This window comes from Chrysochloris asiatica, unplaced genomic scaffold (assembly GCF_000296735.1).
Source record: "Chrysochloris asiatica unplaced genomic scaffold, ChrAsi1.0 scaffold00242, whole genome shotgun sequence".
Taxonomy (NCBI): Eukaryota; Metazoa; Chordata; class Mammalia; order Afrosoricida; family Chrysochloridae; genus Chrysochloris; species Chrysochloris asiatica.
Window position 1 is genome coordinate 3,676,718 of NW_006408760.1, and position 16,739 is coordinate 3,693,456.

The 16,739-nt window shown below is 40.6% G+C and overlaps 1 protein-coding gene across 1 annotated transcript in view; it reads right to left on the reverse strand.

Moving 5' to 3' along the window:
* SIMC1 (SUMO-interacting motifs containing 1) overlaps window positions 1-16,739 on the reverse strand; it is an 82,119-nt gene that overhangs the window by 5,391 nt on the left and 59,989 nt on the right. The window contains exons 10-11 of the mRNA XM_006873497.1: window positions 5,495-5,651; window positions 5,241-5,325 (exon numbers count right to left, since the gene is read on the reverse strand). Of these exons, the coding sequence (XP_006873559.1) occupies window positions 5,241-5,325; window positions 5,495-5,651 (242 nt within the window). The remainder of the gene's footprint in view (window positions 1-5,240; window positions 5,326-5,494; window positions 5,652-16,739) is intronic.

Below are 16,739 nucleotides of genomic sequence, written 5' to 3' on the forward strand. Positions count from 1 at the left end.
CTCATCCTTGGAGACTGAGCTCAGAATTCCCTCAACAAGGCCCTCCACACTCCAGTAGGGGGCAGAGATGTCTACAGTGCCCTCCCCATAGAATCTTACTGCCTGACAAGGACACTGACTATTTCAGGGTACTAATCAACTGTAAAGGAGCTCTGGTAGCTTAGTGGTTACGAATCGGGCTGTGAACCTTAAGGTCAGCGGTTCGAAACTATCAGCTGCTCCGCGGGAGAAAGATGAGGCTTTCTACTCCCATAAGGATTTACACCCTCGGAAACCCTATACAGCGTAGCTATGAGTCGGAACCGACTCGACGGCACTTAACAACAACAATCAACTGTAAAGGAGCTCTGGTAGCGTAGTGGTTATGAATCGGCTGCGAACCTTAAAGTCAGCAGTTCGAGACTACCAGCCACTCCGCGGGAGAAGATGAGGCTTTCTGCTCCCATAAAGATTTACAGCCTCGGAAACACTGTACAGGGTCGCTATGGGTCGGAACCGATTTGATGGCACTTAACAACAACAACAATCAACTGTAAGATGCTCTGGTAGTGAAGTGGTTACTATTCGGGCTGCTAAACTCAGGGTGATCAGTTCGAAACTACCAGCTGTTCCGCGGGAGAAAGATGAGGCTTTCTGCTCCCGTAAAGATTTACAGCCTTGGAAACCCTGTACAGGGACACTATGAGTTGGAACCGACTCCACGGCACATAACAACAACAATCAACTGTGCTCTTAATGGGACAATGTTTCTCAAACTACTGGTTCTATATCTTTTCCCCTCTGTCCCAACTCTTGAGGTCCAAAGAAGCTAAAAAGGTTATTAAGGATAAAAGAGCACTGCAACATCTCTCATTTATTCTTGGCCTGTAAACTGGTCTGAGGCTTTTCATTCTGTTAGTTGAAGCTCAAAAATATTCTGTAAAAGAGTGGATCCACATCCACTCTAAGTCCCTCTTGCTCATGGCCAACTGACAAGGTATTTTCCCTTGGATTCAAAACAAATGAACAAGAAATGTTAGTGGTAAACTTTAAAAACAAACGGCTTTAATATTAAACTTTCTGCTAGATCTCCAAAAGATTATGCAAACTCAGTGAGGCCAAGTGCACATAGGATTTGCCTTTGGGGCACTGTTCTAAGAGGCACATGGACTTTCATTTGAAGCTGCTCACAAAAGGCACAAACTATGTATGTGGTCTTGACAATGCATTCCTTTGAGTTTTAGTTTCAAGAGCCTTAAACACAAGAAGACCCTGTAACCAGCTAACAGGCCTCTCTCACTAAGGTTCAGCTAACACTGATTGAGTATTTACTTTACTACCTTCGCATGCTTGTTATCAATCAAGCGGGCACATTACATCTTACCACCCTTATTCTATAGGAGGAGGGCACTGAGACGTAGAGATGTGAAGTTTGCTGCCCCAGGAAGAGTAAGTGGTGAGGCTGCGATTGGAGCCCAGGCCTCTGTCTTTCATTTCGGTGTTTTGTTTACATCTCAACGATAGCTCCTCAGTTCTCGTTCTAAGGGGGTATAAGTGGTACTGTCTTGAGTTAAAATCAACTGCAATAGGCTTGTGTGCAGGCAAATTTTATTCAAGTATGTACACTTTTCCCCCTACTTGAGAATAAAGTGTAGACACCCTGTCCCTAAATATTTCATTATGGTTTACTAAGCCCAAGGACATTTATTGCAGTCCATGTAATTATCAAATAGAGGGAATTAAATATAGACAAAGTAACCCCTAGTATGCATGTGAAAGCTGGACAGTGCATAAGGAAGACTGTAGAAGAATTGATGCTTTTGGAGTTATGATGTTGGAGGAGAATATTGAAAGTGCCATGGGCTGCCAAAAGAACCAACAGATCTATTTAGCAAGAAGTGCAGCCAGAGTGCTTCCTGGAGGACCAGATGGCCAAACTTCATTCTCATACTTTGGACATATTGTCAGGAGGGACGAGTTGCTGGAGAAGGATATCGTGTTTGGTAAGGTGGAGGGTCAGAGAAAAAGAGGAAAACCCCCAATGAGATGGATTAACAGAGTGGCAGCATCGATGGACTCAAGCATGGTAACAGTAGTGAGGTTGGCCCACGATCGGGCAATGTTTCATTCTGCAGTGCATAATAAGGTCGCTATGGGTTGGTACCGACTCGATGGCACCTAACAACAACAAACAACAACCCCTAAACTAAGGAGCTTTGGTAGCGTAGTGGTTCCGAATCGGGCTGCTAACCTCAAGGTTGGCAGTTCGAAACTACCAGCTGTTCCGTGGGAGAAAGATAAGGCATTCTGCTCTCGTAAAGATTTGCAGCCTCAGAAACCCTATGTAGGGTCACTATGAGTCGCAACCGACTCCACGGTACTTAACAACAACCCTAAACCCACTGCCATTGAATTGATTTAGACTTACAGTGATCTGTAAGACAAACAGGTCCTAGTGTAACGCCTGTAGGATAAGCACTGGACTGTGAGCCACAAGCCTGGCAGTTCAGACCATCATGCTTTTTGGGAGAAAGCTGAGGCTTTCTGTTCCCATAAACATTTACAGACTCAGAAACCCTATACAGGGTTACTATGAGTTGGAGTCGATGTGACTGGCATTGAGTTTGGTGATAAGACAAGATAAAACTGCCCTCCATGCTGTAAATCTCTTTTTCTTTGACTCTTATGTATTTTGTTGTTGTTTGGAACATACACAGCAGAACATACACAAATTCAACAGTTTCTACATGTAGGAGGGGACTTTAGAAAAATGTCATTGTTTTTTCCTTCCATTTTTCTACGAGCTTTTTGAAGGTCCCTCATACATTTAGTGATACCGATTAAATTCTTCAAGTTGCATGACCATTCTCATCCTCCCTTTTCTGAAGGGCTGTAAATCATTTTGGAAGCAGACTGCCACATCTTCCTCCTGAGGAACAGCTGGAGGGGGCAAACCACTGACCTTTTGGTCAGCAGCAGAGTGATTTACCCACTGTGCCACTAGGATCCTACAGGAGTCCTGGTGTGGCACTGTAGAGACCATTTCAACTGCAGGGTTGACAGTTCAAACTCACCAGTCACTCCTCAGAAACCGTATACAGGGTCGCTATGAGTCGGAATCGACTCAATGGCACTTCATATTAATATTAACAATGTCTTCAAATTCCACCTATTGTCCTAATCATACACTTCAGTGTCTTTTCTCTTGGTTCCGGATTGAATCCAGGCTCTTGCATCACACTTAGATCTCTGGTACTTTGGTCTCTTTTATTTATTTATTTATTTTGGTCTTTTTTATTTGGGCCCAGTGACTAGGCCTGCCTTTGTTTTGCTGACACTGGCCCTTATGAAGAGGGCAGGCCAGTTACTCAGCTTGAGCTTGTTTGATGGTCCCTTTAATGAGCTCAGTTATGCAATTCTGGCAAGAGCACTACATGGTCAGGGCCACCAGCAGATGGATCCTGATTGAATGGGAGAATAATGCAGAACAGAACTCAAATTCTTAAAAAGTTCAGGCTTACTTGACCAGTTGAGACTAGGACTTCAAACCAATTAAAAACAGTTCAGTAATTGCCTGTCGTAAACAAGGGCTGTGTATACACTGTATAGCAACCAACTCTGTTGACTGGTATTTTGACCCAAGTAGGAAGGAAACTGTTAAGTGCTATCAAGTCAGTTCCAACTCATAGCAACCCTCTGTAGGGTTTCCAAAGTGTGGCTGGTATGTTTGAACAGCCTACTTTGGTTAGTAGTCCACTGTTTATCCTACTGTATCATACCAGGACTTCAGGAAATAAGCTAGAGTATTGAAAATGGAACAAATAACACAATAAAAGAGAGAACTGACACATTATGACACATCTGCTCAAGAATGGTGACCAACCAAGTGAACGTCTGTCACTTTCCAGAGTCCTGTCTGTAATCCATTCTCCTGCCTTGCGGCCCTTACACTTTTAGGAGGAAGGGCTGTGGCTGGACTTTTGGGAAGCAATATTATTGGCAAGACTCTGGAAAGCAATATATACAGTCAAAGTAGTGCGCTATCTGAGCAGGGCACAGTTGTTTGCTTCCTACTTGGATCAAAATACCCCAGGCATTTTGGCTGCTTTGCAATGTGTATGTGAACCTTGCTTGTGACAACATTAACTCAAACATTTTGAACCAGTTCATAGCCCTGGCTGAGGCTAGAAGACTATCTCACACTGTTGCCCTGAGATACTCTTTAAACCTTGAACTGAAACTTTCCCCTGAAGTCAGTGAAATAACAGATTGGCACGCAAAATAAACGCCTTTACCTTTGAGTACGGTGCTCCATTAAAAAGTCATCTATATGAGACCACAAGTTACTCTTAAACAAAGATGAGAAGGAAAGTGGGCAGGGGAAGAAGAGTACTGAAAATGGAACCACCAGAATGCAAATGAAAGAGAATGCTGCCACACTGAAAATGTAACGAACGTCACTGAATAACTTGTGTAGAAACTGTCAAACAGCAACTTTGTTTACTGTGTAAACTTTCACCGAAAACAGTAAAATATTTAAAAAGAAGAAGAAAGAACAGCACATAAGCAGTGGTGTGGCCCTTGCAGTCCATCACATTAGGATGGACTCTAGGCTTCTTCCTGGTGAAGTGGTTATTTTCCCTTTTGTCATTAAGGAGTAATGACATTAAGGATTTCTTCGATTATCCACCAAAGCCTCAGTTAATCCATGGCTAATACAGTCACACATTTGAAGCAGCTGTTTCATCGTTATCCTTGTCAATATTTACCTCCTTATAGTGAGTTGGTCTAACTCCCAGATCTTCACTGCTGACTGGCAACTGGCTTTGAGGAATCTTACCACTTGTGTGAGATGCACAGTTAGACCTTACAAATGATTTGCTCTGTATTTTCACTATGTGATAGACACTTTAAGAGGGACCACAATCAGTGAAAACGAGACCCGACAAAGACGGTACAGTGCTGGTACCAGGGTGAGGTGATGCAGTGCTCGTCACTTCATCACCGAACACTCTTCATGCTATGATGCCTCTGCTTACCCAGACAAGCTTATAGCCCTGAGGAGCCTGAACAAAAGTATATGAATTCTTCTATTTCATAACAGCAATTCCAGCTATGTTGTTCCCTATTCCTTTTAACTTACAAAACTAAGGAGCTATGCTCTCCTAACACGGATAAATTAGAATCCCCTGCATAACTAGAATGCATAACATTACTGACAGACCTTCCACCACATCTATTTGGTAACAAATGCTCCTTACCTCTTAAAACGTGCTGGTAGCTGGACAACAGAAACTGTAGATGATCAACCAGCTCATCCCAAATCTGCCACTGGGCTTTATCTGACTGTGGAGACAGGAAATGCCGTGGATGACAAATGCCTTTCTCAATTTGAGGCTTGATAAAAATTTTAAGTCACTGTTATATAATGTTCCAATCGCACTATGTCAAACTTAAAAACTTGTGAGCAGGACTAGGGTACTTTGAACTGAAAGTGAAGCAGAAGAAAATGTACCTGACATTTGAGCAGTGAGGTGGAATTGTTCAGAAAGTAGAGGGCCTGGGCCAGAGACAAGGGCAGGCGCGTGGGCGTCTCACAGCTGTGGAGGAAGATGATTTCTAGCACTTTGCAGCGCAGAAGGTGGCTTTCCATGGTAGTAAAGAACATCTCCCTGTGTGGAGAAGAGGAGAAAGGAGTTAGCCTTTGCAGAAGTTATTTCAAGGAGCAGGTACCATCGTTTCCCTTGGAACATCCTTACATTTGCTCTGAAAAAAATATGGCTAAGAAGGATTAGTCCTGGTATGGCTCTGTTGGTTAATGTGCCAGACTGCAAAGCCGTTTGAACTTCAAGGTCGGCGGTTCAAGCTCACCAGCTGCTCCTCGGAAACCCTATACAGGGTCACTATGGGTCACAATGGACTCTATGGCACTTAACAACAACAAAAATTAAGGAATGGAGGTCAACAAGTTCACAGAGCCTGTGGACAGATTTGTTCAAGCATCTAAACTGTCACAAGGAGAGAGAAGTCTTTGACATCTGAAATAGCCAAGTTAAGGACATGCTAAAAAGAAAGCCTTCATACCATAACAAAGGGAATCATGAGAACAAACACAGGCCTCCCCTGAAGATGCTATGGGTTCAGTTGCAGACCACCTCAGTAAAGTGAATAACGTCACAAGCTAGTCACATGAATTTTTTGGTATCCAACTGCATATAGCAGGTTTACATCAAATTATATTCTACTAATTATACGATACCATTATGAAAAAGTTTGAAATATTGTGACAGTTACCAAAATGTGATGACACAGAGGCACAAAATGTGCACATGCTGTTGGAAAACTGGTGCCAATGGACTTGCTGGAGGTAGGGTTGCCACCAATCTTCAATTAAAAAAAAAAAAAAACCATTGAAGTATCTAGGAAGTGCAATAAAGCAAGGTATACCTTTATTTCTGAGTGCCTAAAATATGCCTGCAAGGAGCCCTGGTAGCATAGTGGGTTACACATTGGGCTATTAACTGCAAGGTCAGTAGTTCAAGTCTACTCTGAGGGCGACATATGAGGTTTTCTGCTCCTGTAGAGTTATAGCCTCAGAAACCCTACACAAGGTTGCTATGAATCAGAACCAACTTCTTGGCACACAATCACTACCATAATGTGCTTGCATTTACCATCATCTGTCTGTCGGTGGAAGCTTGTATGGTCCTACTATGATGCTGAACAGGTTTCAGTGAAACTTCCAGATTAAGACAGACAAGGAAGAAAGGCCTGGAAATCAGCTAATGAAACCCCTATGGCTCACACTGGTCCTATCTTGTTGTGCATGGGGTTGCCATAAGTTGGAGACCAATTTGAAGGCACATTACAACAACAAGAAACCATGACATAATGTACCAGATACAGTTTGGCACATGAAACATTAAGAGAAGTCAAGAGAATATTGCTCTTTAAAGGTGCTGACTGAACAGGGGCAAAGAGTCTGCAACAGAAACTGAAGTAAAGTGCAGGGCAAATGCCAGAGGTGCTCTGGAGACACCAAGTAGAGAGGTTAATCTAGTCAGGGAGGGAAGAGGCTTTCTTACCGGAGAGCAGGCATGGGTGACAGCAGTCTAGGAGGAGCAAAGAAGGCTCAAGGCAGGTGGCATGGGAAGAGCCTGGGTAAAATCAAGTAAAAAGTATCCAGTGGCAGCACTGTGGCTTTTTAAGTATCAGTCTGGGACATGGGAGTTCTTTGTCCTTGGTTTTGTCTCTCTACCTAGTACAGGTCTTGACCAGCAAGGGTGGGCTGGAGCACCTTCAAAGGCTTCTGAGTAGAGGACTAGCAAAACTGAGTTGCACATCAGGATGGCAGTCTTAAAGTAATGCCAGCTTCCAGAAAAGACGAGTTGGTCTCAGCAGCATGAGGACACCTCTGGGTGGCCTGATGGCTTTTGTTTGGTCATCCTTGCTAGGTTTGCTAGTCATAGCAGTCCTAGGAAGATGAAAACTTGTAAACAGACACAACTGTCCTCACAATCTTAAGTCTACTTTCTCTTCTGCATTTGACCTATTACCTTCACAAGACAGTTTTCCTACTCAAAAACCTTTTATTTCAAACTGTATTTTTGCATCCAATTTTTATTCTAGAGCTTGCATTTATCCTGGCCTTATAATCCACAGATGGCCAACTCAGAGATCCACACAGGATAAGGAGCAAGGAGGAACAGCATGGGGCATGACTTACCAAGTGAACAAGTAACTGAGCTGACCCCAGATCCAAGGGTTCTTTCTCTGACAATATCCTATCCCTTTGCAAATCCGCAACACTTAACTTTGCAACAAGAGAACACCCTGAGCCCCTGCCACTTATCAAAATGACAAATAAATACGTATTTGTTTTCTTTTCCCCTTTCTTCTCATTATCTTTACTTTTCTACTGGGCATATAATATTGTTCATGTAAAAACAAAGTTAAAAAGGCAGGATGAATAGTTTTGTATTTTTCTTACTATTCAAAACTTTTCAAAGCCTAAAATACTTGTAAAAATCTGTTTGATTTCTTTTCTTTTCTTTTTTTTAAATTAAATGTTTTTATTTTGCATTGAGTGAAAGTTTACAGGGCACATCATCAGCTTCACATTCAACCATTCATATAGCTTGTTTCATTACATTGATTATTATCCCCACCATATATCATCAGTTTACAGTGTTTCTCTCTATCCTCTTTAGCTTTTTTTTTTTTGGTTGGGGGGGGACTTGGCTTATTGGAATTTACAGTCTCGGCTTTTAGGGGAGGTTTTTACATTTGTCTGTGGATATCCAGGGCTCACGTATGAGATTACTAACAAGCATTACTGAATAATCAGATGAGGGACTGTTTGTTATGTCTACTAGGTGGCTAGAGTCTGATCCTCAGAGCCTATGGTTTGGACAGTCAACGCTTGGGCCCACAGGGGCTTGGCCTCCTGACCGGGTCTGTGCTGTCTGCATCTGAGTCCTCCTTTTTTATTGATTGTTTAAGGGACGCTGCCTGTCTTAGGTGGTCAGTGCGAATCCCTCAGTCTTACCAGTCATTGAGACTCATTGCAGCATGGCAATGTCTCTGTCCCAAGTAGCCGAGGTTCCACGTGATCCTTACCCGTCTCTGGCCACATGTCCAGCATAAACAGCCGCCATCCGAGGAAGGCAGGGAGGGAGATCAGCTGGGGACCCCATGCGCCCGACGTTGCCGGCCCACCACCTGTTCTAAGGTGACCAAGCAGGATCACTATGCTGAGGTTCAATCCAGTTCCTAGGGGATCTTATTCTCTAGCATGGGTAGCAAATGGGTAGCCACGCAGTGTTCACTTTGAGAATTACTTATATCATAAAATTGAGCGTGTAGCTGATGAATATCCCCAGACAAGTGTATATTGTTCCACAACCTCCTACAATGCTGTTGGATTAAGTTCCAATTAATTTCTGGGTTACTGATGTTTGATTTCTTTAATGTGCACTTTTCATCCTTTGCTATATCTTCTCTGACAGAGCATCTTCTAAATATAAAGAAATTCACATTACTACATTTACAAGAATCCTCAGATTCTTTAAAAATCTAATTTCTACTTTGCATTTGGACTACTGTGCATAAAACAAGACAGTTAGCTTATCCAATAACCTTTCAGTTCAATTTGTATTTTCACATATTTCTATTCCAGGGCTTGCATTTATCCTGGTTTATAATCCACAAATGGAAACTTTAAGAGATCTACATAGGAAAAGCAGCAATTCAGTGTATTAGTCATGGTAGGAACTGGAGGTAGGCAATTCAAATTTAGATTTTTAAATAAAAGTACGAGGAAAGTCCACCTTCTAGTTTCAGCCTGAAGAGAGTAACTGGTGGTATAAACAATGATAAAATCTGGGCTAAATACATGCAACCACTCTTTACAGGCACCGGACCACATACTAAACAGGGCCAGGATTCTTGAGAGAAGGGAAACAAAGCTCCATATTTACCCCCACTTGCTTTCTGGGGAACTTTGTAACCAAGGTAGAGGAAAGTGGGCCCCAAACAGAGAACAGTGGAAAGTACTGGAAACAGAAATTGGGACTTAGGACAGCTGAGGTGGCTTAATTTTGTATCATAGGAGAGGGAGCTCAAGAAATGTGTGTACCACGTGTGCAAGGAAAATCTCCAAAATTCTGTTAGGAAACAGCTATTGTGGGGCTTGAGTTGAATGGAGATTCTGGGGCTTGCACCATGCTGAAAGACAACAGGTGTTCCAATGTGCCAGAGGCTAAAGAGCTCACTGAACATCTTGGGTATTCAATTGAGGCTCCTGAAAGACTAAACCTTAGATTCTATTTCTGTTAAGGGCTGTTTTAGACCACCCCAAGGAGTGTTGGTGTGGTGCTGTGGGTTAATGTGCCAGACTGCAAATCTGTTTGAATTGCAAGGTTGGCAGTTCAAGCTCACCAGCTGCTCCTTGGAAACCCTATCTATACAGGGTTGCTATGGGTTGGAACCAACTCAATGGCATTTAACAATAACCACCACTACAACAGAATACAGAAACGACTGCAATCATCCATTGACAGAGAACTTTCAGGGGTTCAAGCCGGATGCAGAAGAGACAGTGGAACCAGGGATATCATTGCTGATGTCTGATGGATCTTGGCTGAAAGCAGAGAATATCAGAAAGAAGTTTACCTATGCTTTATTGACTACGCAAAGGTTTTCGATTGTGTGGATCATGACAAGCTATGGACAACATTGCGAAGTATGAGTATTCCTGAACACTTAATTGTGCTCATGAGGAATCTGTACCTGGACCAAGAGGCGGTTGTTCGAACATGGGAATACGGAATGGTTTAAAATTAAGAAAGGTGTGCGACAAGTTTGCATTCTTTCACCATACTTATTCAACCTGTATGCTGAGCAAATAATCTGAGAAGCTGTGTTCTATGAAGAAAAAAATGGCATCAGGATTGGAGGAAGACTCATTAAAACCTGCGATATGCAGATGATACAATCTTGCTTGCTGAAAGTGAAGAAGACTTAAAACATTTACTGATGAAGATCAAAGACCACAGCCTTCGGTATGGACAACATCTCAAATGTTTTATACCATACCTGTCTCTCCTTCTGTATGTGAAACATTTACAAGTCTAATAAATCTAAAAAATCCTAACTATAGAAAAGAAATACTTAGGAAACCATCACTTCAGTCCTTCCCTGTCTTCACCCCAACTCAATTTCTTTTCTCCTTTCTACCCCGTGCCTACCCTCTCCCTCTATGTAAGCAATTTGATTAGTCTGTGGTTTTCTTTTTTCACATGATTAGAATCATGAATATTTCTCCTTCTTTCTTATAAAAAAGATATATAAATATATTAGTATATATATTGTTACGTAGAATTGGTGCCAACTCATAGGGACTGTGTATAGGTTTCCCCAGGCTGTAAATATTTGTAGGAGCAGAAAGTCTCATCTGTCTCCTACAGAGCAGCTGGTGGGTTCGAACTAGCAAACTTGTGGTTTGCAGACCAGTGTTTATACTAGAGAGCCACCTGGTATATATGTGTTGTTAAGTGCCGTGGAGGCCATTGAAACTTAAAGCAACACTGTATAGGGTTTCAGAGGAGCGGCTGGTGGGTTTGAATTGCCCACCTTGCATTTAGCAGTTTGATGCTTATCCTACTGTCCTACACTAGGACCCTGGTATTTACATAGAAATATATGTATTAGGAAATTGTATTTACATACACAATTTTTGTACTCTTTGTACTTTGCTTTGTTCACTTAACAATATTATCTTAGAAATCAGTTCATAGAAATGTCCTCATTAATTTTTAAACAGCTGCATAATATTGCATTGTATAAGATGTACCAGAGATATTAGACTATTCCCCTATTTATCACATTTGGATTGTCTCCAATATTTTGCAGTTACAAACAATATTGTAGTGAATAGCCTGTGCATATGTATTTTCATATTGCTAAAAGGATATCTTCAGGCTAAATTGAGTGAGACTACAGGATCAGGAGGTAAATGTGCATATGGTTTTGTTAACTATTGCAAATTTCCCCTTCATAAAGGTTGTACCAATTTGCACTGACACAGTGTTTGAGTATCCATTTTTCCACAACTTCACTAATGAAGTACATTAATGGACTTTAAAATTTTTATCATCCAAATGGTATCTCAGTGTAATTTTCATTATACTTCTTTAAATGAGTGAAATTATACAATATGCATAAGAAAATAAAATTAGAGACCAATATCACTCCTTAATATGCAAAACCAAAGTGAATCCATCAATATATAAGAAGGATAAATATCAGATGGATTTCTATTCCAGGAACGCAAGTTTGGTTTATCATTAGGAAATTAATCAGTGTAATTCACCATATCAGCAGAATAAAGAAGAAAAATCGTGATTATCTCAATAGATGCAGAAAACATATTTGACTAAAGTTAATACTCTTTTTCATAAAAACAAGACAAAACAAAACGCTCAATAAATAGAAAGAAATTTCCTCTATCTGACAAGGGCAAAGATGAAACATTTAATGGTTCAAGACTGAGTGGCTCCCCAATAAGATGAGGAATGAGGCTGAGAGATCTGTGCTCACCACTACTCTAACATGTATTGGAGTCCTGGTTTGGCAATCTAGGATCACCACTGGACTGCTAACTGCAAAATCGGCTGCTCAAACCTAATGGCTGCTCTTCAGAACCTCTCTCTATACATGGCTGCTAAGAGTTGGGACTGACCTGACAACACTTAACAATACCATTAGCCCATGTAATAATGCAAGAAAAAGAAGCAAAAGATATGCAGAATGGAAATAAAAATGATAAACTGTCTATTTGCAGATGGCATGATTTGTATGGTTTTCTTTAGAAAATCCTAAGGAAACAACAAAAAAAAATCCTATTAGAATAAGTATATTTAGCAAGGTTGTAGGATTTCCATAAACTATCAATTAGTTATTGGGAAATGATAAGTGTGTGTGTGGGTCACATGGATATATGCATTCATCAAAACTTAACAAATGATACTCATGTAATTGCTTTTATAGTTTAATTGTATGTAAATTACATTAAAAAATTAAAAATAAACCAAGGTAAAGGCAAAGTGTGGACTGCAAGGTGGTGGTTCAAGCTCACCAGCTGCTCCTTGGAAACCCTATACATGGCTGCTATGGGTTGGAACTGACTCAACAGCACTTAACAACAAAGGCCAAATAAATTATCTTCCAGTATAATTTAGTGTATCACTGATTTGTGCCTCCTGAGAGAGTTTTAAAGCAGGGTTAGGTTTTTCAAGGGGTCCTGGTATGGCGCTGTAGGATAAGCACTGGACTTCTAACTGCTAAATCAGCTGCTCCTCAGAAATCCTATACAGGGCCGTCATGCTTCAAAACTGATTAAATGTCACTTAACATTTTACCAAGGTTTTAAAAAATTATTGTGTGGTGCTGTGGGATAAAGTACTGGACCTCAAGGTCAGTTTGAATTACAGGGACAGTCGTTCCGCTCCTCGGAAACCCTATATAGGGTCATCATTATAAATTGGAACCAACTCAATGGCACTTAACAACAACAATTTAACACTAAATTTGTTTATAGTCACCTTGGATTTTCATCTCTCACCAGAGGCTGAAATGAATCCTGACAGTGGAATTTATATACATTTGCTCTGTCTGACCATTATGACAGATTGCTTCCTTTGAACACTGAATTTAGGATTAAGAAGTCTTGGATTTAAATTTGGGTTGTAAATCTGATTAGTGTATACCTTGGGTTAGTCAATTCACCTCCAGAGCCTATTTTTCTCATTTGTTAAATAGGGATTATTAGGAAAATAATCGAGATAATTAATAGACAAGTGATTGTAGGGGCTCAATAAATGTTTATTTTAATCTAAGAATATTATTTTTTCAATTTTTTATTGTCAGTTGAGTGAAGGTTTACAGCACATATCATCAATTTTACATTCAAATAATCATATACTTTGCTACATTATATGGTTGCAATCCCCTCCATGTGCCAACAGTTAACAGTATTTCTCTCTTTTTGCTTTATTGCATTCTTTCCTGTGTCTCCTGCCACCTTCATCTTTCCTCTGCTAACCTCCCTCTTATTGTATATTGTCTTCCCTGTCACCTATGCTAACATGTGTCTACAATCTAGCCTGTGTGTAATCACAGAGATAGTTTCTTTTAACAAGAAAACCTTACATTTTTTACAACATCGATCTCATACAATATTTATCCTTTTGTGATTGACTAATTTCACTCAGCATAATGTCCTACAGGTTCAGCCATGTTGTGAGGTGTTTCACAGATTCATCATTATTTTTCAGTGTTGTGTAGTATTCCATTGTGTGTATGTATCAGAGTTTATGTAAGCATTCTTTTTGTTGATATGGATATTCAGACTGTTTCCATCTTCTTGATATGTCTCTTGTAGACAGCATATTGAAGGATCCTGTTTTCTTATCCATTCTGCTCTTTATGTCTCTTGACTGGAACATTTAATCCATTTACATTCAGTGTATTAATTATCAATAGGTCTGAATGGACTGCTGTCATTTTCTCTGGTTTTGTTTGTGTGTGTGTGTGTGGTGCTGCTGGATTCTTTGTTCCACACAATTTCTATGCTGAGTTCATTTTGCTTGTGAGTTTTCTTTTAATTTTCATTTCTGTTGTATTAATGTTTACTAAATCTTTGTGATTTCCCTCTTTTATGTGCAGATGTATTATTTTTCTTTGAAGTTACCCTGTCATTAATTTTCCCCTGCTACAGTCTGTCGCTATGGGTCGGACCCGACTCAACGGCACTTAACAACAACAACAACAACAACAGTCTGTTTTATCTTGAAATCTACTTGAGTTCCCTGTCATTTGGAACTTCTGTATTCACACTATTCCCTTTTTTTTGCTTTGTAGTTGACGTCATCATACATTGATATGTCTGGTCTCCTATTTCCAGCCTTGTAGGTTTGTTTTACTTTAAATCCTTCTATATCTGGATTGAATTCTGGGTGGTATTGTCATGTATGGTAATCTCAGGTTGTTGTCTACTATTGTTGATGGTTCTCAGTCCAAAGAACACCTTTTATAAAGTTGATCTGGTCATTACAAATTTTTTAAATTTCTGTTTATCAGGAATGTTCTAATTTCCCCTTCGTATCTGAGGGACACTTTTGCTGAGGATATAATTCTTGGTTGGCAATTGTTTTCTTTCAGAGTTTTATATATGTCATCCCATTGCCTTCTTGCCTGCATGGTTTCTGCTGAGAAATCAGAACTTAGTCTTAATGGTTCTCCTTTGTAGGTAACTTTTTGTTTTTCCTGAATTGCTCTCAGGATTCTTTCCTTGTCTTTGATGTTGGAAAGTCTGATTATATGGTATGTCTCGGAGATTTTGAGGATCTGTCCTGTTGGGGTTTGTTCAACTTCTTGTATGCTTATCTTCTCATCTTTCATGATGTTAGTTTTCAACAATTTTCTCTCTGGTTTTTGCTGTTTATTCCTGTTCTGGAATTTTAGTCATCAGTAAGTTGTTGCTCTTTATGGTGTCCCACATAACTCTTGGCTTTCTTTGGATTTTTCCATTCTTTTTTTCTGATTGTTCTTCTAGCTTACTAGTATTGAGAGATTTATCTTCAAGATCACTAATTTGGACTTCTACTGTTTCAAATCTTCTCCTTTGCCCTTTCAATGTATTGTCCACTTCTGAAATTTTAGTATTAATCTTCTGAATTTCTAATTGCAGGTTTTATATTGTTTCAAAATTTCCATATATTTTGTCTGTTTGTTCTTGTAGCGTTTCCCTGAATTCTTCTAAAGTTTTTCTGTGTTTTCCTTGCTTTCCTCAATCTTTCTGTTAATCTACTGAAGGTACCAAAACATCATTCTTCTGAATTCTTTTTCAGTTAGTTCCATTTTTCCTTAGAAATTTCTTCTGTCTCTGTATACAGGTCTTTTTTTTTTTTTTTTGAGGCATTCTCTTTTGTTTCTTTATGTGAACTAAAATTTTTGCCTGTTGTCACCAGGGCACTGTGGGGGCTGTTATATTTGTAAAAACAAACAGTGTAGTTGTTGGACCTGGAAGGGAGAAATCTCTGATGGGCTCCTGCAATTCAAGGAGCTCACTAGGTGGGTGTGGGAGGGATGTGATGACAGAGTTTCTGACCCTAGATAGAGTTCCTATTGGTCTTTAGTGTTATCTGTGTTTATCCAGAAGTAGTTCATGGGGGTCCTTGAGGGAGCTGGTTTCAGTGTCTGTTAGGACCACAGGGAAGCTGGGAGCAGGGTGACTGGTTAAATGCTGGTCTGGTGGCTCTGCAGATTTGGTAGGTCTGGATCTGAGCCCACCTGATCCAGGCACCAAATCGGCACATCAAAGTGGTGCAGCTGGCTCTCAACTCACCCTGGTGTGGCTCCAAACTCCTGGAGAGCAGGGTTTGCATTGGGGGTGTTGAGGGTCAGAGCTGGCCACACCGCTGGTCTCCAGGGGAATGTGGGAAAAAAGAAGAAACTACATCTTTCTAGTCACCTGTATGAATCTGCTCTGTCAGGCCTCCTCCTGTTAACAAAACTGTTTATGGGATGGTCAAGTGGCGTCTGACCAGCCGTTTACCAGTCAGTCTCCCTCTCTCAGCATTCCTGCTCGGCTTCTCCTCCCAGCAAGCATTCAGTCCACTTCTCTAACCTTTCTTCTGAAGTTCAGGGTGCCAGGATTGTCATTTGTCTGTTTTATTGGGTCTCATATCTTTGTTGTAGAGGGCCCGGGTAGTGCTTTTGTTGTTGTTCTTAAGTGCTATTGAGTCAGTTCCACTGACTAGGGTTCCCTGTCTAGGGTTCCCAAGAAATGGCTGGTGAATTTGAATTGCCAACCTTGCAGCTCAAACTGACCTTGTGGTCCAGTGCATTGTCTCATAGTGCCACACCAGTACATTTTAATTAAGCCCTTATTAAAATACTATTTGATATGAAATTTTACTTTAATAGATTTTAAACAAATAAGTAAATTTTAACATGAATAGTCTTGGCTCCCACTGGGAACTAGGGAGTGGGATGAGAAGCAGAGGCAGAGCTGACAGTTGTGCAGTGCAGACAAACCCACAACATCACATCCCCAAGGGTCACCACTGCACAATGGCTCTCTCATAGTTCTTTCCTGTACCGGTAACTCTTAATTAATGTTTATTTATTCTAGCTTATTTGGAATCTCTTGGATTCTTAAGCTACTGGTTCAAGGAAGCTGATCCTTGCCAAGAAAT